This window comes from Stenella coeruleoalba (assembly GCF_951394435.1).
Source record: "Stenella coeruleoalba genome assembly, chromosome: 19".
NCBI lineage: Eukaryota > Metazoa > Chordata > Mammalia > Artiodactyla > Delphinidae > Stenella > Stenella coeruleoalba.
Genome location: NC_137165.1, coordinates 14,933,307 through 14,954,159, shown reverse-complemented (window position 1 = coordinate 14,954,159; position 20,853 = coordinate 14,933,307). Strand labels below are relative to the sequence as shown.

At 40.8% G+C, this 20,853-nt stretch overlaps 1 protein-coding gene and 1 long non-coding RNA gene across 5 annotated transcripts in view; one reads left to right on the top strand and one right to left on the bottom strand.

Annotated features, from left to right (window-relative positions):
* BLMH (bleomycin hydrolase) overlaps positions 1–6,204 on the bottom strand; it is a 48,487-nt gene extending 42,283 nt beyond the window's left edge. For 3 of the 4 annotated variants that reach the window (XM_079903530.1, XM_079903527.1, XM_079903529.1), the window contains exons 1-5: positions 5,827–6,204; positions 5,314–5,514; positions 2,008–2,117; positions 1,024–1,165; positions 126–214 (exon numbers count right to left, since the gene is read on the bottom strand). In XM_079903530.1, coding sequence (XP_079759656.1) covers positions 126–214; positions 1,024–1,165; positions 2,008–2,117; positions 5,314–5,514; positions 5,827–6,079 — 795 coding nt within the window. In that variant the 5' untranslated portion in view covers positions 6,080–6,204. The remainder of the gene's footprint in view (positions 1–125; positions 215–1,023; positions 1,166–2,007; positions 2,118–5,313; positions 5,515–5,826) is intronic. The other variant, XM_079903528.1, reaches the window with a different exon arrangement.
* Positions 6,178–19,574, top strand: LOC307176945. Its single transcript, XR_013824957.1, has 3 exons — positions 6,178–6,283; positions 14,225–14,359; positions 18,383–19,574. It is a non-coding gene; the product is annotated as an uncharacterized lncRNA (long non-coding RNA).
* Positions 19,575–20,853: the final 1,279 nt, after the last annotated feature.

Here is a 20,853-nt window from a genome sequence, read left to right as displayed (position 1 = left end):
ACTGAGTAGCTATCTTGTACATAGACTGTGTATACTGAAATGCCCAGGAATGTCCCTGGAAAATCAGTTAGGAGTTTTAAGGTAAGCATACTACATGCAATCCCACCCTGCTCCGTATGCTGTACCTTGTGATTCAGAATATCATTCATCCTTCTGGTTGCCTCTGTTGTATAAGATTCAGGGAAGCACTTCTTAGGGATAACACCATATTTTTCTAAAAGAAAACAAATTTTAATGTTCAATAAAGTAAACGTATACTCCAGTGACAGGAACCCTGGCAAAAATAACTATTGCTTTTTCAAATAGGCCATATTGGGCTTCCCTGGTGGTGCAGTGGTTGAGAGTCCGCCTGCCGATGCAGGGGACACGGGTTCGTGCCCCGGTCCGGGAAAATCCCACATGCTGCGGAGCGGCTGGGCCCGTGAGCCATGGCCGCTGAGCCTGTGCTCCGCAACGGGAGAGGCCACAACAGTGAGAGGCCCGCATACCACAAAAAAAAAAAAAAAAAAAAAAAAAAAAGGGCCATATTTTGCTAGTCTAACTCAGAAAACTTAATGACCTTACAATATTATTAAACGGGTCATTTAATCTGCCTATTTATCCATTTATCTTGAATTAATTCTGTTCTTTTTAATCTAACACACTTTGTAAAGTATTCAGCATGATGAAGTTTCTCCAAAAGACAATTTTTTGAATGAGGACATTTTCAAACAGTTGCAGTTTCAACGCGTTTCTTGATTACATCAACGGATAAGAGATAAACTTTTTCATAGAAAGTTAGTTCTACTTAATACAACCTTTTCTTCTCTAACTCAACCTTCACAGTACCTATCTCCTTACCTCTAATTTAAGAAAGGTACTTAATAGGTAAGAGTGTGAGATAAAGGTTCTTAGAGCTAACTGTATACCCCTCTGGGGACCAATTCTACTCTGTACTTAACCACCGAAGAAATGGCCTATGCCTAACTACAGAGCCGTGCTTGATCATGCTGGGTTTCAGTTTCAATAGAGAAAGGCTCCTACCAACAATATTGACAAGCATATCCCATTGTCCTCCATCATTTGCAGGATTCGTAAGCAAATACTGCACCAGCCTACCATCCTCAGGCTCCTTTTTCTGGGCTGTGTCCACAAAAGCATTTAAGAAGAAATAACAGCGTTCAACCTAGAGTAAGAGAAGTTAAATAAAATTAAAGGAGAAGAGAGCTAATATCTTTATTGGCATTATCAACAGAATATGAGTCCTGGAACTACTGTAGACCCAACAGTGTAGGTATTTTTAAACTAAAGTTGGTAATTACATAGCAGTATCTCTAGGGCTTCCCTGGGGGTCCAGTGGTTAAGACTCCGCACTTCCACTGCAGGGAGCATGGGTTCGATCCCTGGTCGGGGAACTAAGATCCCACATGTCACGTGGTGTGTGTGGGGGGAAAAAAAAAAAAAAAAAAGCAGTATCTGGCTTCATGAGAATGTCTGAAGTGTTTTCCTTTATCTGTGTGTACACATTGTAATAGTTTATCTGAATCAAGGCACTGCTTTATTCTGAAACAGAAAAATCTGATATTTAGAGTCTTCAATCAATAAAGATCTAATGGACACATATAACATACACTTTAAAGATAAAAAACTGGAATAAATTTACTGTTTTTCAGACAAGTATTACCCGGAGAAAGGGAATTAGGTCCTAGAAATACAAATAATCTACTTAAAGGTGCTAAAAGGGGAAATCACTGAAAACAAAATAAAAAATTTTAAATAAGAAAGAAACAAGGAAGTAGTAAGGTGAGTCATCAGACTTATTATTTCATTGCAAAAAGTAGCCACCTACCAACCAAAAGTAGTTCTGCCTTTGGAAAGAGGCAACTTTTGATACTTTGGAAATCAGAATAAATGCTCTCCCATCTATAATGGAAGGCAGACTACAACTAGAAAAGCAAGAAACGAAGAGATAGTCCCTACCAAGGTTGATATTGAAACAAAAAGAATATTTCAAGATCAGTCCCATACCTTGTCCCAGAAAAAGAGGTAAGACTGACTAAATTCAAATTCTTCAATATTTAATTTTCTCATGAATGGAAGTCTCATAACATTCAGACAAGAAAAGATCCAGCATCGCCCTGAGAAAAGAAAGCAAATCAAGAAATTATGATGAATGTTCACATAGATTCCATTGTTCCAACTGTATTTCCCAACACTGAATCTATGACAAGATCTTGGACAATTTAAGACCAAATCAGAAAGAGCAGAAAGATACAAAAACAAGAAAGGTAGTACTTACTATCTGCAATATATATGCAAAGGTTTATATCCTTAACATATAAAAAAATCGCTTTACGTATCACATAAAGAATCAATTACAAATCACCTAAGAAAATTACATTAGAAAAAGAAATACTGGTAGAGAAACATGAGCAAAGATCATGAACAGCTAATTTAATAGTCAAAAAAGATACAAATAGCCAAGAAACATTTTTTTAAAGTTCATCATAAGACACCTGTTAAATGGAGAAACGTTATTTTTCAATTAATAATGCCCAATATTGGCAAGGACCTGGGGAAACAGCATTATTATATACCCTGGATAGGAATCTAAACAGGTAAAAAATATCTGAAGGCAATCTGGCAATATGTGGCAAAACCTTTAAAAAGTCTCCACCCTTTAATGTGGAATATATAGTATATGCTTCAGTATAAGATGACTCTAACATAAGTCAATCCCCATGCCCCCAACGAGAATTTTTTTTAAGTTATTTAGTTAACTGGATTATATAAACACTTAAAAATACAGATGAAATAGTAACTGTCTGCCTATAATATTTAATTTAGTAGCTTTAATATTTAGATATTTCAAATCATATTAATATAATAAATTGATGCAGAAGCATTGTTTTTTCCACTTTCACATGTCATTTTCACACTGATATACACTTTTCACGTGCATCTTGGCATCAGTGCCTTTACCATTATTAGATCCACTCTTTCAAACAGAACACATCATCCTTCTTCCATCTACTATGTTTGAGTCACAGCAATGCTTTGAATCCATGCATAATGCTGTCCCTAAAAAATGTTATGCCACCACCATATAATCATATTCGTCATTTGTCCTGTAAGTGGATAATCACACACTCCACAATGTCACCATCTTCTGTACTTCTGTACTTCATCTCTCACCAAGTGATCTTTAGAGGTCTATTTACAAGGATATCCAACATTTCCACGTGAGGTCATGTCCTAGAAAAATACTGCATTCAAATTTTCTGCTTTTTAAAAAAACGGATTCAATCAAATGATCTCCATAAGTATCCCAAACTAACATGGATCAAGGTCATTTCAGAGTAATTAATGTCTTTGCCAAAATGTACTTTACTTCAAATTAAATTAACTGAGAATGCTCATTATCAAAGTCTTTATAAAGCCTCACACATAGGGTAACTCTTTTCTAAGGAAGATTCAGAGAGGAAAAACCTTGACTTTCATCTGGGCATAACTTTTTTACTAATATGAAAATACATTCATAATATATTGGTAAGTGAAAAAGGTAGGGAGGTTACCTAACAATATGTAAGGTATCACTTATGTTAAACACACACACACAGAATAAAGACCTGACAGAATACTTACTCATCGGTATTTTGCAAATATTCTACAATTGAACAACAGTAATCTTACACGAAGAAAAAATAATTAAAAATAAGTAACTACACACAGTGTTTTTCAAAAGTCACTAATGGGGCTTCCCTGGTGGCACAGTGGTTAAGAATCCACCTGCCAATGCAGGGGACACGAATTCGAGCCCTGGTCCAGGAAGATCCCACATGCTGCCGACCAACTAAGCCCGTGCACCACAACTACTCAGCCTGCGTTCTACAGCCCGCGAGCCACAACTACTGAAGCCCGCACTCATAGAGCCCGTGCTCCGCAACAAGAGAAGCCACTGCAATGAGAAGCCTGCGCACCACAATGAAGAGTAGCCCCCATTCACCGCAACTAGAGAACAGCCCGCGCGCAGCAATGAAGACCCAACACAGCCGAAAATAAATACAATAAATAAAATTTTTTTTTAAAAGTCACTAATGACTTAGTATAGCTCATCTCTACCTTGGTTTTATCTGTATGCCACCTCTCTCATAAGCACACTATTATTTTCTAGTGAGGAAATCTGGATGAACTGTTAATGTGAAAACTGCAGGAAAATAACCTACATAGCTCATGTGCTATTTGTACCTCTTGCAAATAAAAGTGACATTACAGGATACATAAGACATGATCTGTTCTAGATGAACATTTCCAGGCTTTTCCCTAAAAGGGCACTGCAATCTAAACCATGTAGGACCACTAATAACATTACTAACTGGATCTAACTGGATAATTTGTAGCCTGACAGGCCACACCACCACAAGCACTTTCTACTGTGGCAAAACATTAATTACTGCAAGATCATAATTTTTTTCTTAAAATTTAAAAATAACCTTTACTGAGGTATAATTTACATACAATAAAATGCATCCATGTTATAAATGTACACTTTGAGTTCTGACTGGCTTTAAGCAAGCAGTGATCTACTTTCTGCCAAAATAAATAGACTGGGAGTAGTTTTAAAATGGATAGACTTTAAAAAGTCCTTTTAGTACAATTCTGCCATGAGAATGTCCTTATTTAGATTCCTGGATAACCCATCTTTCACTGTAGCTGTTTTTCTGTTTTCTAGTGGTGCTAGATAGCAGATAGCAAAGCAAGAGCTCTTGACCAGCAAGGCATGAGAAATGAGTATTTTTCTGTATTACAAACTAGTCTACTGGTGGTAACTTAGCCCATTAGCACATGTGTTCAAATTGCAACCAAAAGGTACACTTAAAAATAACATTTGATGACATTTTGATGCAATTACATTGTGTCTTTTCCATCCCATACATTTGTACATGGCCTTCAGGGAAACGTGGAGGTGTCCTCTAGAGCATGAACCTTTTTGCATGATCTGTTTCGTACCAAGAACATATATCTCCAAGACATGGGGCTGCAGTCACATAACTTCAAGACAGAATATCGTGAATTACATTCAAACAGATGACCATGGGCTAGTCAGTCACTTTAGTGCTCAAATCAAATATATTAACGAACCACAGAGCACGAAAACAAGTTACAAAGTAACCTTCTTGGACCTGCCTGTACTTGGCTTCTGTTCTCTAAAAATTCACTACAACTTCTTTCTATCCAAACCTCTTCTCCCCAAGGCCATTCTTAGGTAAGACACCACAATGGGACGCTGTCAATAAAGTCAAGGGAAGTGTGCAAGAAGTTTGAAGACCTCACCTGAGCTCTTCTGGTTGGTGACGGGCTTGCCTTCAGGATGCACGGCGTGCTGGAACACATGCTGAACACCCTGGACCGTGGCCCTCTTCAGACAGATGTCCAGGAGGTCGTGGGTGGTGCCGACATTCTGGGCCAGTACGAACTGAGGATCGGAATTCAGTTTCTGAAGCAGAGCAGCTACCTTCTCCGAATTCAGTCCTGCTAAAAGACCAAACGGGATTGATTATAACATCAAAAAGAGGCTGAGAAGGGCTGATCCGGGACTCCCACACTCGGGTTCTAACTTGGTAAGAGCATCCCGTGGTGACCATAGCAGCGGAGAAGCCCTTCACCGGCGTCCTCGCCCACGATGCTGCCTCCCTCCGGGCCGCTCCAGCCCACCCAGAAAGCTCTACCCTCACCATCGCCCCGGGACCCGGCCCCGGCCCTTCCCCGCCGCCCCGGCCCTTCCCCGCCGCCGGGCCTCCGGGGCGCAGCTGAGTCCCCAGAGGCCACCCGCGCCCCCCGGCTTACCCTCGGCGGGGAGGAGTGGCGCCTCACCCGCGTCGTTCATGGCGCCCACGCTGCCCGGCGGGGGAACGGTAGTTTCGGGGTCCTCAGGCAAGAGCCGGGGCTGCACAGCAACTCGCTGCCTAAGCGGCCCGACCTGGCTCTCGCACCCCGACCGCCGGAAAGAGGAAACCGGCTCAGCGGCGGCGGACGGCTGAGAGAAACGGGGTCCGCGGAGGGACAAAACTCCCCCCACGCGTTGCTGAGTCAGCGCCATCGGGGCTGGCCCCGCCCGTGGGAGGGCCGAGGGGGCGGGTCGCTGACGCGTTGCAGCCGCCTGCGCACCCGCCACGGGCGGGTTCCCCTCGGCTCAGGCCCAAGCTCTCCCTCAGCGCTGCCAGCCGTCGGCCCCGGCGGAGCCGGCGTCCACAGACAGCCGTGATTACGCTTCCTGACCACCGGGGCGCCCGCCTGGGATAAGGTCAGCCCCGAGCGTGGAACTCGAGGGGTTACATGCTGGGCCCGGAGACCGAATACCCTAGCATTGTGAAATTGGCCCCATGAAGCCTTTTCAGAGGCCAAAAGGGGGCTCCAAGGCGGTAGGGCGGGCTCAGGGGCCGCATAATTAAGCACTGGGCTTAGGATGGGTTGACTCGTTTCAGAAATGAACCCGAAAGCTCTTCCAATAGGTATCCTTGGCCGACCAGCCACAGCACTTTCAATGGCAATGTTTTTTGTGTTTGAGGGGAAATGGAATCAAGCTCTTTCTTACCCACTCAGTTGCTACCAGGGTTCAACAAACATACAATTGCTGGAACCTCCCTGGTGGCGCAGTGGTTAAGAATCCGCCTGCCCATGCAGGAGACACGGGTTCGATCCCTGGTCCGGGAAAATCCCACATGCTGTGGAGCAACTAAGCCCATGCAAGCCACAAGTACTGAGCCCGCATGCTGCAACTACTGAAGCCTGCGTGCCTAGAGCCCATGGTCCATAGCAAGAGAAGCCACCACAATGAGAAGCCCACGCACTGCGTGGAAAAGTAGCCCCCGCTCGCGGCAACTAGGGAAAGCCTGCGCGCGGCCAAAAAAACCCAAAGCAGCCAAAAAAAAAAAAAAAAAAAAAAAAAAACCAACAACATAAAAAACATACAATTGCTCATTTCGAGGAAACTACCCATTCTGGGCTTCATGGAGTCAGTGAGTGTCTCCTACCTAGCTAAGGGAAGTGACAGAAGTCAGTCTGATGCATCGATACTGTTTGTCCAGCCCTCTACAAAACCTTCAAATGAGCGGGCCCTCGTCCCCAGGCTTTCAGGATAACTGAGAAGTTTAACAAGGTTTTGAGATAGTGAAGCCTTTTTATGTTGTTTTTCGTGCTCTAAAATCTCAAACTTTAGTGAGATGTTGGGATGGGACCCAAAGGTGATGAAACAAATCCAGATAGATCTACCACTGAAAAGCCTGACTCTGCTACTTAGAGCAGTGAGAGTCTTCTGTGGAACCTAGCATGTAGGTCCTAGATTGAAAATAATCTCTGATTCTAAGGAACTCTAATATCTGGGGAAAAACCATACTCAGACACCAATCAGTCATTTGAGAAATCACAGTCTCTGTGTCCCTAGAGAGACCTAGCCAAAGTTTGGGGATATGACATAGCAACTGTCTCCAACAGGGCCCATCAGCTGTCCCATTCTGAGAATCTTCTGATGTCTGAAGAAAAGGAACAGGTTGAAAATTATGCTGAAAGAAATCATTGGTCCTTTCACAAAATGATGTTCACGCATCCTGCCCAATTCAACTCAAAATTTTATTCAATATCTACCATGTACAGTCACTGGGCAAACTGCTGATGATATGGAGACCTTAAGCTTAACCTTGCCCTTAAGAAACACACAATGTAATGAAAAAGATGCAAAATAACTTTTGGAGAATCTATATTAACATAACAGTAGAGATGTAAAAGCAGTGAGGAAGGAGCTGTTAATTGGACCAGAGGTGCCTGAAAAAAGGGGTCACAGTGAACATAGTCTTAAAGAGTGGATGATGGGCTTTCACAAGGCAAAACACAGAGGAAGGGCATGCAAGGCACCAGCAAAGGCACTGGGGCATTAAAGCATGTGGCAAAATTATGTTCAAGAAACTGTGCATCATAGTCTGATGTGGTTAAGATCAGGGAAGGTGTTGAGATCAGGGACAAAGTGTAGGACTGGAAAGGTAGATTTGGGCCAGAATATGAAGGCTTTTGTATGCCATGCCTGAGTATCTGGACTTTATCTTATGGTTAACTAGAAGCCAATGTAGGTTTTTGAACAAGGGAACCATATGCTCATTTCTATGTAAAGAAAGAAATGCAAGAGCAGTGGGGAGAGTGATTTGGAGGGGAGAGATTCTGGACCTAGGGAAACTAGTTAGAAGGCTAACCCAGCAGTGCACTTGGGGGATGATAGAAGCTTTAAACTGTGGAAAAGGAGGAAGCACAGATAATCTGGAAGTTTTCACTTGAGGAGTGGATGCATGGTGGTGTCCTTAACTTAGAGAAGGAATACAGAAAAATGGATATGTTTGGGAATATGCAAGTGAGTGGGTAATGAAATTAGTTTGGGCCTTGGCAAGTTTGGGATGCCCACAGGACACCCAGGAAAAGAAGTCCAGGAGGCAGATTAAAAGATGTCTAGAATTACACAGGTCTTCGAACCATGAAAGTCAACGAGGTTGCACAGGGAAAGAGAATAAAGAAGAAAAAGATGAGCACCAAGATTGTACCCTGGGCAGCTGCATGCCGTTGTGCAGGGTGTTAATGGCACAAGGGTACCAGGCTGAGTGGGGTGAATGGGACCTGAAGCCACATGCCCTGGCCCAGGGCTGCACCCAATCAGAGTATGGTGAACCTTTTACTGCTTGTTACAAGGATGCCATAAGGGGGTACCATTAACTCTGGAAATAGTGGCATTAAAGAATGGGTGAAGACAGAGAAGCTAGCAGTAAATCACAGAAAGAGCACTGAGAGAGGGAGGAGAAGACCCGTACAGTTATGCCCTGGAATCCCAGGAAGGCAAGGAGAAGATGGTGAATGGAACTGAAAGCTCCAGAAAAGTTTGGTAACTACGTCAGAGGCAACCTTAGAGAGGAGAGCGTCAGTGAATGGTGGGGTGGGCAGAAGCCGCCACACTGCAGTAAGTTGAGAGGGAAGGAAATACCAGGGAAGGTCTTTTGGGAGAAAAGGAAAACTAATGTCTACCTGGAGAGTGAAAGGCAGGAACCAGTACAGATGAGAGATTAAATATGTGGCAGAGAAGGTACCATGGCTAGAATATAAGCACTGGAAAAGAGGAGGGATGGAATCACTGGAGAAGGTGGAGGGGCCAGTTTTACTGCTACCCTTTTCATGCCAATGACTACATTTCCCCACCCCATGCCCAGAAATTCCTATCATCATCACTTTGCCAGGTCTCCTGCTCTGCCCTCATTGCCAGGGTGTCACCCTTAGTACCAGTTTCCCACCGAGCAACTCACACCCATACACTCGGCCCGTGTGTGGGCACGGAGAAGAAGAGCAGAGGAAAGCTGGTTTTGCAATGGGTCTGCCCCAGATGACCAAACCAGGAAGACGTTTCCCTAAGAGTAGGATTGTTCAGACCTACCCCTGTAACTCCATCCAGAAAAGATACTGTTGAGCCCTGTGACATCTCATGGAACAAAGCTACAAGAAGCAGGATTCTAGCATGAATCCACAATTTTAGAAAAGAAAATGCGTATAAGTTCAGCGAGTGGCATCACCTGCCTTTGCAGATATGCCTTCTGCCTATTGCTTCTATGGGGCTTCCCTAGTTAAACAGATCCAGTGTCAAGGCAAATTAAAAAATAATACTAAAAATATGTAGAGAGCTCCTAAGCATCAGTAGGAAAAAGACAAAAAATCCAATAAAAAATGGAAAAAAGACCTAAACAGGCATTTCACACAAAAGGAAGAATGAATGGCAACAGTAATGTTGGAAATGCACAATAAAATTTTAATAAGATGCCATGTTATCTCTTGATAGGCAAAAGTTTTAAAGGCAGGTATTAAAAAGTAATATTGGCAATCGTTACATACTGCTTGAGGAGATATGAATAATATTACCAAGTTGGAAAACATTTGTCAATATTTGTAAAGTTGAAGATGCAAGTACTCTATAGCCCAGAAACTTTATTCGTGGGTTTGTATTTGAAAACTACACTGTCCAGTATGGTAGCCACTAGCCACTAGCCACTTGTGGCTATTTAAATTTATTCATTAAGATTAAAGTTAAAAATCTACTTTCTCAATAGTAGTAGTCACATTCCAAGTGCTCAGTAATGACGTGCGGCTACTATATTGGAGAGCATAGATACAGAACTCTTTCATCATCAGAGTAAGTTCCATTGGACAGCCCTGCCCTAGAGAAATTCTTGCATACGTGCCCTAGGCGTCACAGTCATGACTGTTTATGTGAGCATTGCTGGTGATTGCATAGAACCTGGAAAAAACCCAATAGTTCATCAACAGGAGTGTGTGTGAATTGTGACATATTCATACAATGGACTACTACAGAGAAGATGAAAATCAACGTGGGTGAATTTCAGAAACATAATGTTGAGTGCAAAGAGCAAATTGCAAAGCAAATGACACACAACCACTTTTTAAAAGTTCAACAACAAACAAAATTACATAATGTATTGTTTAGACATACAGACATATGTGGTAAAAGAATTTGTTTTTAAAACAAGGGAATATACAAGCAGCTCATGCAGCTCAATATCAAAAAAACAAACAACCCAATCCCACTACTGGGCATATACCCTGAGAAAACCGTAATTCAAAAAGAGTCATGTACCACAATGTTCATTGCAGCTCTATTTACAATAGCCATGACATGGAAGCAACCTAAGTGTCCATCGACAGATGAATGGATAAAGAAGATGTGGCACATATATACAATGGAATATTACTCAGCCATAAAAAGAAATGAAATTGAGTTATTTGTAGTGAGGTGGATGGACCTAGAGTCTGTCATACAGAGTGAAGTAAGTCAGAAAGAGAAAAACAAATACCATATGCTAACACATATGTATGGAATCTAAAAAAAAAAGTTCTGAAGAACCTAAGAGCAGGACAGGAATAAAGATGCAGATGTAGAGAATGGACTTGAGGACTCGAGGAGGGGGAAGGGTAAGCTGGGATGAAGTGAGAGAGTGGCATGGACATATATACACTACCAAATGTAAAATAGATAGCTAGTGGGAAGCAGCTGCATAGCACAGGGAGATCAGCTCGGTGCTTTGTGACTACCTAGAGGGGTGGGATAGGGAGGGTGGAAGGGAGACGCAAGAGGGAGGAGATATGGGGATATATGTATATGTATAGCTGATTCACTTTGTTACACAGCAGCAACTAACACAACAATGTAAAGCAATTATAATCCAATGAAGATGTTAAAAAAAGAAAACAAGGGAATATTAAACATCGAATTTAAGGTAGTGTTTGCCTTTGGGAAAGAGACACAGCCAGCTTCAAAGATATTGGCAATATTGCGTTTCTTAAACTGGTGGTGGGTACGTGGGTTTTCATCTTATTTGTTACACCTGATTTCATACGTTATCTATATTTTTGTATATATGAAATATTTCTTCTTAAAAAGGTCACTCTAGCTGCAGTGTAAATGAGAGACTGAAGGGAGATGGGAATGTAAGCCAGAGACCTGTTCGGAGACTATAATTGTCCAGGCAAAAGGTGACTGGTGACCTTGATCAAGAGGGCAGCAGTGGAGATGAAAAGAAGTGGATGAAAATGGGATATGTTTTGGAGGTGAATCACCCTAACCCCAATCCTAACCCTAACCATTATGCTCTGGTAGAGGTTTGCATGGTGTAATGTGGAGCATGAAAGAGGAATATGTAAGTCAGACCGGGAGGTTTAGGGAGAGCTCCTTGGAAGAGAGGAGAAATGATTTGAATTTGGGGCAATTAAGGGTTTGTTAAATGATAATGATTGAGGAAAGGCATTCTACCTGGAGGTAATTCTTCTTTTAAGAAGAATTTAAGGCAGCAAGTCTCTGTCTGGGAACTGAAGACACTGAGCATGGTTGGAACTAAAGAGCGAGAAGGCAGGGGCCAAACGCGGAGAGCCCATTGTGTCCATTGGGGGTTAAGACCTTATTCTGGAAGATGCAGGGAAATTGCCCTTGTTTTTCTTTCCTTTTGCCAGATCCTTGTGAACAACAACAGAATAAGGAACCGATATAACGCTGTGAAGATCTAGCCACAAGGAGGCCCTAGCTGGGCTACTCTGAGAATGCTTCTCTTTGAACTAATCGTTTTTAGAAAATGATCACCCGTGATCACCAAAACCTAAATTGTAGAATCACAGAAAGATTGAGATGAGTATGAAAGGAAAAGAAAGGCACATGGAAGAGAAAATGATAGAGATGAAAAAGGAGAAATTGGACTTGAGAGAAAATAATAAGCATCATTGGAGACCATAGATCCCGGTTTCCTTTTAGGAATGCTGTTAGACTGGTTTTCCTTAATGATGCAATGAACAAAACCAGAGCTTTCTTTATTTCTTCTTTTGTTCATGAACTACATTCTTTGCTATCTTAAGCAAATATTTAAGTGTAATAATTATGACATTCTTGTACTCTTTTCAGAGGTGTTTCTTGAGACAAAGTATAAAAATCTGAGAAATATAGTTAATACGAAGGAGGTGGTGACTCAAATCCACCTTTTCTAATGCACATTCTTTATAATATTTTCTCATCAGATTCCCATTTGTGCATCTCATTCTATTTTTCTTTCATTTAATTTTCTTTCTTCCTTGTTCCAAGAATAATTCATCAGATAAAAGTAAAACTGGACACATTCACAGGGCAAATAAAAAACTAAAAGAAGATAATATGCATCTTACCCTGAAAGTAGATGAAAAACTTGTCCTCTCTTTTAAGGACTAAAAAAAGAAAAGAATATGTTCCTTAAAAGCTCTCTGTTAGAAAGCCTGGTTTCTTCTCTTAAATAAGAAAAGCAATGTGGAGTTAAGAGGCAAAGGTTTGAAGTTCATTCGACCTTGTTTTTAAGTCCCAACTCCTGTTTATAGGTGTAAAAAATCATTTAATCTGAGGCTCAGTTTCTTCTGTAAAGTGGGATAGTAGCTATAATAGCTAAAATTCAGTGAGTGCTTAGTGTGACTTACAGTGTACACATCTCAGCTCATTTAATCCTCATAGTAACCATAAGTCAGGAGGTAGATTCTATTTCTATCCCCATTTTATAGATGAGGGAATGCAGGAACAGAGAGGTTAGGTAACTTGCCTATCACCACACAGCTAGTAAAGTGGTAGAATTTGGATATATACCTAGGTAGTCTGATTCCAGAGACTAAGAGTTCAGGCTCTCTAAGCCTAAGGATCAAAAGATATAATGTAAGTGAAAGAATTTTGAAACAAGTACTTGAGACATGTCAGTTTAAATAATAAACTTGCAGATTTATAAATTGCTGAACGTTATTTTTCAATTTGCAATGAAGTAACCATTGTGGATATTCCATTTGTGGATGGTTTAGTTTTATGGGTGCTTTTACTCTAGGCTTTGACAAATAGAACATAATCAGGAAGTTTTTCTTGGGCCCATACATATGCAGCTGTTAAGTTTTCGCATTGGCCCATTTTAATTGGTCTAATATAGGTAGAAAATCAGGATAACCACTCATCATGACAAAACAAAGTCAATGATAGAAGCCTTAATAGCTTAATAGATGCTTAACTTTTTTTTAAATTAATTTATTTTATTTATTTATTTTGGCTGTGTTGGGTCTTCGTTGCTGCACACGGGCTTTCTCTAATTGCGGCAAGCGGGGGCTACTCTTCATTGCAGTGCGCGGGCTTCTCATTGTGGTGGCTTCTCTTGCTGCAGAGCATGGGCTCTAGACGCGTGGGCTCAGTAGTTGTGGCTCACGGGCTCTAGGAGCACAGGCTCAGTAGTTGTGGCGCACGGGCTTAGTTGCTCCGCAGCATGTGGGATCTTCCTGGACCAGGGTGTGTTCCCTGAACTGGCAGGCAGATTCTCAACCACTGCGCCACCAGGGAAGTCCCAAGATGCTTAACTTAATAGCATTGTGGAATCATAAAACATGATTTTATGGAATCATAAAACACATTATGCCTACATCTAGAGTGATTGAAAGAGGTTGTGCAGAAATCTTAAGCAGAAATATGAAATTGTTAATAAATCGTTAAATATTTTCTTAAAAACAAATATGATCCACATGTCAGATTGGGGCAAAGTCCTTTAGACTGGTGATTTCCAAGTGAGCCAAGTTTGTTATTAAACACTTTTATGAGTACCATAACTATAAAATTCAGGAATTCAAGGCTATGATTCTTTATCGACACCAAAGTCTATATCCTCTTTAGTGCAGTGTTTTAAATGATGCCCTTGAGCTGCCTATAAACTGCCTACAAATGACAGCTGGAGTGAAAAATGACCTGTTTTGGGATGAGAATCTGTTGCAAGAGGAACATACAGTTTGCAGAATGACGCACAAGGAGGTAAGGCTTCCTAAGTTTTGTTACCATTAAATTATTTTTTTAAATGTCAGTCATATAATATGAGGACTCGCAGGATCTTAGAGATTATCTTTTGGTATAGTCCCTTAGTTCAGAGTCTCTGAAAGATTATGTGACACCCTTGAGCTGAGCAGCTCTTTAGTGGCTGAGCCAGGAGGAGAGGCCTGTTTTTCTGTTCGTACATGTGGTAGCTTCATGTACATCTGGTAGCTGAAACTTTTCCATGAGCAATGTTGAATATATGCAGCAGAGTTGCGTTACAGCTATAGGAATCCAGCTACTCCCTTTGACCCGGCTCATGTTCAGTGATACAAGTGGGTTGCAGCTTACTCAGAGATAAAGTTCCAAAGTCAGGCAAAAATAGACTATAGTCAACACTATCCTTGGAAATTCTTTGGGAAAGTATCACTTCAGAGACCCAAACACCTCCTCTTAATAAGCACTGCAGGGCAGGTTTCTATTCCAGTATGGGAAGAGATTGCTGTTTCTTCGGTTGAGAACCAAATGAAGTAGTTGGCAAATCTGTGAGCACTAGATTCTTCCTCAGCACATGAGATGCTCACACTTTGAGAGCCATGAGGGAATTAACTGGGACTGGCCAGGGGAGCTGATTCTCCTCCTCATCTCATGCTCACTTCAGGGCACATGTTCTTTCAGTTGAATGGCAGGTCTCATTGCAGGCACTTTTAAGTTGTTCTTCCTGTCTGTCTGTCTCTCTCTCCCCGCACCCCTCCTTTTTTACCCATCCTCTTTTTCCTCCCTATCTCCTAAATCTAATTTCGATTTGAATTCAAATGTTAAATGTGTTGCTTATAGGGATTAAATGAGTTTATATATGTTTGTTCCTGCCATGTAGGAAGTACTATATAAGTTAGTCATTAATGTAAGAGGCAATTTTGTCTAATGGTTAAAGACCCAGGAACCATACAACCTTGGTCTCAATTCTTATTCAGCCACTAACAAACTGTGTGACCCAGGACGTGTGACTTAAATTCTCTGTGCCTCAGTTTTCCTCCCCTGTAAAATGGGTGTGATAAAAATAGGACCCTTCTTATGTGATTGTTATAAAGATTAAGTAAGTTATACATAAGGTGCTTAGCATAGTACAATATAAGGGAAGTGTTTATTGGAGTATAACTATTGCTATGTGATGTCACTATACTTCAGGTAACTCAGAGAACTCAGTTTTGAGAAGTTCTAAAAATTACATGTGTTAGTTTAATTTCTCATCTCCTATCTCAATTCTTACTGGCATACAGTGATTACCCATAAGGCAAAAGGGCTGAATGATTGTCCTGTACAAAACCGAGAGCAATTGTAGTACTCACCTAGAGCCAAAATCATCATAAATAATGATATCACTACCTGTCTCACAGAGTGACTGTGAGGATCAAACAAGACATGTGTAAAATGTTTTATAAACTATAAGGTAACATGAAAATGTAAGAGATTGCTGTTAATACCTATAATTTAAACAGAGGCTGACACTATTGTTACTACCAAGATTGCCCAGAGAAATAAAGACAAATAATTCATGAGTTTCCACAGCAACACTTTAGGAATCTGTTGGCAGGAACACCAGATCTCCAATTTTTTCTTAATATGTACACAATCCTCTGAGAGCACAGGTTTTTGAGAATTCACAGTAGTGTCCTTCATGTTTTCTAGTATTACATACAAAAAAACTACCCATGATGTTTGCTATACAACAACCTTGATGTTTCAGAGATAGGCTCTTGAAAAAAGATTATATGAGTGTGAAGGAATTTGTCATTAACATATAGATTTTATTTTCTGTAGTTGCTGGCATGAGATTAAGTATAATTTGTCTTTTTTAATAAAATGAAACAAATGAATTAATTTTTTTCTAGCTGCACTACTGCTGCCCTATTTCCTTAAAGATGTGTTGTCAATAGATGTAAGTCTATTCCGAGGGAAAATTATGATTTTACTGCAGGTTATTCAGCATTTTATATGACTCAGGGTCCCTGGTGGGAGGGATGGGGATTATTATGAACTTGCCCTTGAAATTAAGCAGTATTTCATTAAACTAGATTAAACTTTCCCCTGAATTCTTATTATAATGAAAGTTTTCTGAGTATTTGAATTATGCCAATGAAAATACCTGTGTTAGTCAGGATAGGCTAAGTTATGCTGCAGTAACAAATTAACCCTAAAGAATAGTGGTTTAACACACGGATCTACTTCTCACTTACATGTGAGCAGGTAGCTCTGTTCCACATCATTATTCAAATCCCAGACTAACAGATGTTCTCCCCAGTTGCCATGTCAGAGGAAGGAAGAAGTGAAAGAATATGCATCCCTTCTGCTTTGCTTTGTCTGAAAGTGACACCGTTAATTCTATCCATAGCCCCTTGACTAGAACTATTCACATGGGCTAGTTAATGGCAAGAGAGCAGGGAAATGTGAAGAGCACAAGGATATTCAGTGAATGATGAATATCTCTGCTACAACCCCCAAACTCCTAAAGCAGTAAGATGTTCTCAATCGCTTTCTGGTAGCTTTATCCTAATCCTTAGTCTCCAAGATACTGCAGTGTAGAGGAAGGAGCATGGACTGTGGGGTCAAACTGCCTTGAGTTCAAATCCCAACTACACCTCCTGCTAGTTGTGTGAGTTTGAGCATGTTGTTTTGTTTCTCTAATCCTCAGTTTCCTCATCTGTAGAACGGGGATTCCAACACCTACCTGTTAGGGTTGTTGCAACAACAGGAAATTATGAGAGAGGTGGTTTGTCTTTATTATTCAACTTTTGCCCCTTCTGTGATAGCTTCTCTCCTACTCCAGGTCCCAGGCTTTGGATCAGCTTGGTATGAATTCCAGCTTAGTCCCTCTCTATTACTTAGTTAAGCATTCTGAGCCCAAGTGTCCTTATCATCAAAGTTGAGACAATCATGACTACTTTGTAGGGTTGTTCACAGGATCAAGTAATGCAGGTAAAGTCCTCAGCACAGCGCAGGCATACTTTGTTTTATTGCCCTTCGCTTTATTGAGCGTCACAGATATTGCGATTTTTACAAATTGAAGGCTTGTGGCAACCCTGCATCGAGCAAGTCTATTGGTGCCATTTTTCCAACAGCATTTGCACACTTTGTGTCTCTGTGTCACATTTTGGTAATTCTCACAATATTTCAAACTTTTTCATTATTATTATATTTGTTATGGTGATTTGTTATCAGTGATCTTTGATGTTACTTTTGTAATTGTTTTGGGGTGCCACAAACTGTGCCCATATGAGACAGCAAACAGTTGATAAGTGTTGAGTGTGTTCTGACTGCTCCATCGACCAAGCTGTTCCCCTGTTTCTCTCTCTCCTCAGGCCTCCCTATTCCCCGAGACACAACAGTATTGAAATTAGGCCAATTAATAACCCTACAGTGCCCTCGGAGTATTCAAATGAAGGGAGATGCGCGTATCTCTTACTTTAAGCTTAACGAGGAAGGCATGTCAAAAACCAAGATAGGGGCTTCCCTGGTGGGGCAGTGGTTTAGAGTCCGCCTGCCAATGCAGGGGACACGGGTTCATGCCCCGGTTCAGGAAGATCCCACATGCCGCGGAGCGGCTGGGCCTGTGAGCTATGGCCGCTGAGCCTGCGCGTCCGGAGCCTGTACTCTGCAAAGGGAGAGGCCACAACAGTGAGAGGCCCGCGTACCACAAAAAACAAAAAAGAAAACAAAACAAAAAAACAAAAGATCAGAAACTGCTTGGAAATATTTCTAACACTTTTGGGGATTATACTCATAATCTAATAAAGATTATGAACTAGCACAATCATTACTGGGGCCAACATTTCAAAATTTGCCAGTCAAAGCTAGCACCAGGAGAGTCTTATACACATAAAATTGAGAAACATAAACTTTACTTCAGAAAATAACAGTCCTACAGCATATTGCTCTCATTATTTAGCTAGTATAAGGCTCAATCTGTCTCACTGAGGCATGTATCTATCTTTGCGCTATTAACATCTTATCTGAAATGCTTTCCAGTTTTTTGGTACCTGTTGAAAACCTGTGCTCTATAAATGGAACAACAAAGCCTGGATGACAGCACATCTGTTTACAACATAGTTTACTGAATATTCGAAGCCCACTGTTGAGATCTATTGCTCAGAAGAAAAGATTCCTTTCAAAATATTGACAATGTTCATTGACAATGCACCTGGTCACCAAGAGCTCTAATGGAGATATACAATGAGATTAATGCTGTTTTCATGCCTGCTAACACAACATCCACTCTGCAGCCCATGGATCAAGGAGTAATTTCAACTTTCAAACCTTATTATTTAAGGAATACATTTCATAAGGCTATAGCTGCCATCGATAGTAATTCCTCTGATGCATCTGGGCAAAGTCAATTGAAAACCTTCTGGAAAGTAGTCACCATTCTAGATGCCACTAAGAACATTCATGATTCATGGGAAGAGGTCAAAATATCAACATTAACGGGAATTTGGAAGAAGTTGATTCCAACCCTCATGGATGACTGAGGGGATCAAGACTTCAGTGGACAAAGTAACTGCAGATGTGGTGGAAATAGGAAGAGAACTAGAATTAGAAGTGGAGCCTGAAGATGTGATGAATTGCTGCAATCTCATAATAAAACTTTCATGGGTGAGGAGTTGCTCCTTATGGATGAGCAAAGAAAATGGTTTCTTGAGATGGAATCTCCTCCTGGTGAAGATGCTATGAAGATTGTTGAAATGACAAGAAAGGATTTAGAACATTACATAAACTTAGTTGATAAAGCAGTGGCAGAGTTTGAGAGGATTGAATACAATTTTGAAAGAAGTTCTACTGCAGGTAAAATGCTATCAAACAGCATTGCCTGCTACGGAGAAGTCACTCGTGAAAGAAAGAATCAATTGATGTGGCACACTTCATTGTTCATTACTGCCTTATTTTAAGCAATGGCTACAGCCGCCCCAACCTTTCAGCAGCAACCACCCTGATCAGTCAGCAGCCAAGAACATTGAGGCAGGACCCTTCACCAGCAAAAAGATTACATACAACTCACTGAGGCCTCAGATGATGGTTAGCATTTTTCAGCAATAAAGTTTTGGGTTTTTTTCTCTGCTGCACCCCGCAGCATGTGGGAATCTTATGTCCCCCGACCAGGGATCGAACGTGCACCCCCTGCATTGGCAGCCCGGAGTCGTAACCACTGGACTGCCAGGGAAGTCCCGGCAATAAAGTATATTTAAATTAAGGTATGTACATCGTTTTTAGACATAATGCTATTGCACATTTAATAGACTACAGTGAAGTGTAAACCTAACTTTTATATGCACCGGGAAACCAAAAAAATTTGTTACCCACTTTTTTGAGATGTTTGCTTTATTGCAGTGTATCTGCAATATCTCTGAGGTATTTCTGCAGAACTAACTATCCTCTGATTTGGTTCATCGTGATCATGCTTGAGCTTCGGGGAATAGTAGACTATGAGTGAAAATTACAAGAGCTGTTTCACAAAAATCTCCATGAAACAATGAAAGCCCAAGTCAACACCAGGTTTTAACTTACCTAACAGAGAATGACACATATTGGGGTGAGAAGATTCTTCTACTCCTAGATATACAAGATTTTTTTAAAGTTTTTTTAAATTAGGAGGACTACACATAAAAATCCAGATTTCTGACTTCTCTTACAGAATCAGAAGACCTGTCCCCAGTGGTAACTATCAGCCCCCTTTTAGACATAGATGTGCTATTTGCCACATTCTCCACCACTCCCTATTGTTGTACATCTAGCCTGCTTCACTCATTGATCTGCTTGACCCCTGTAAGAATTTGACTTTATGACCCCTGGCTAATAGGTTCAGGAAAGTAGTCATGATCATGGTGATGAGAGGCGTAAAGTTGGTGAACTATTTGGTAATAGTTGTAAGCTATTTTCAATGATTCAAAAAGCCTGATTGCAATGATTATATCGTTAACCTCTAAAAAACTGCGCAGGTTAACTATAGTACGAGATTTATTTTCTTTTAAATGGAATTACATCAAGTGGGTAATTGTATTGTCATAAAAGAAGCTTAGACTGACAAGTAGGTATTATTGATAAATGTTTTTTAAATTGGGAAAACAGATGACTCTTATTTAATAAGTAAAATTTGTTTGATAGACCAGTTCTTTCAAAATATGGGGCCCAAGAAGGAGAAAAATAATAATTATGAAAATTGTCCTTATTGATAAAAAGGTTGAGAGGGGAGCAACTGGATTTTTCTGTCACTTCTCCACTGGTATTTGTAGTCCAAAGGGTCAAAACCAGATGAGGGAATGTTGGAATTCCCCGTACCTCACAGTAGGTAGAGAAAACATTGGGGAAAGGTTATGGGGTGTCTTTATTTTTTTAATTTTATTATTTTTTAATTGAAGTATAGTTGATTTACATATGGGGTTTCTTTTGAATCCTGGAATTTCACATCTTTCTAAGACAGGCTCTAGGCTAACTTCTAATTTTAA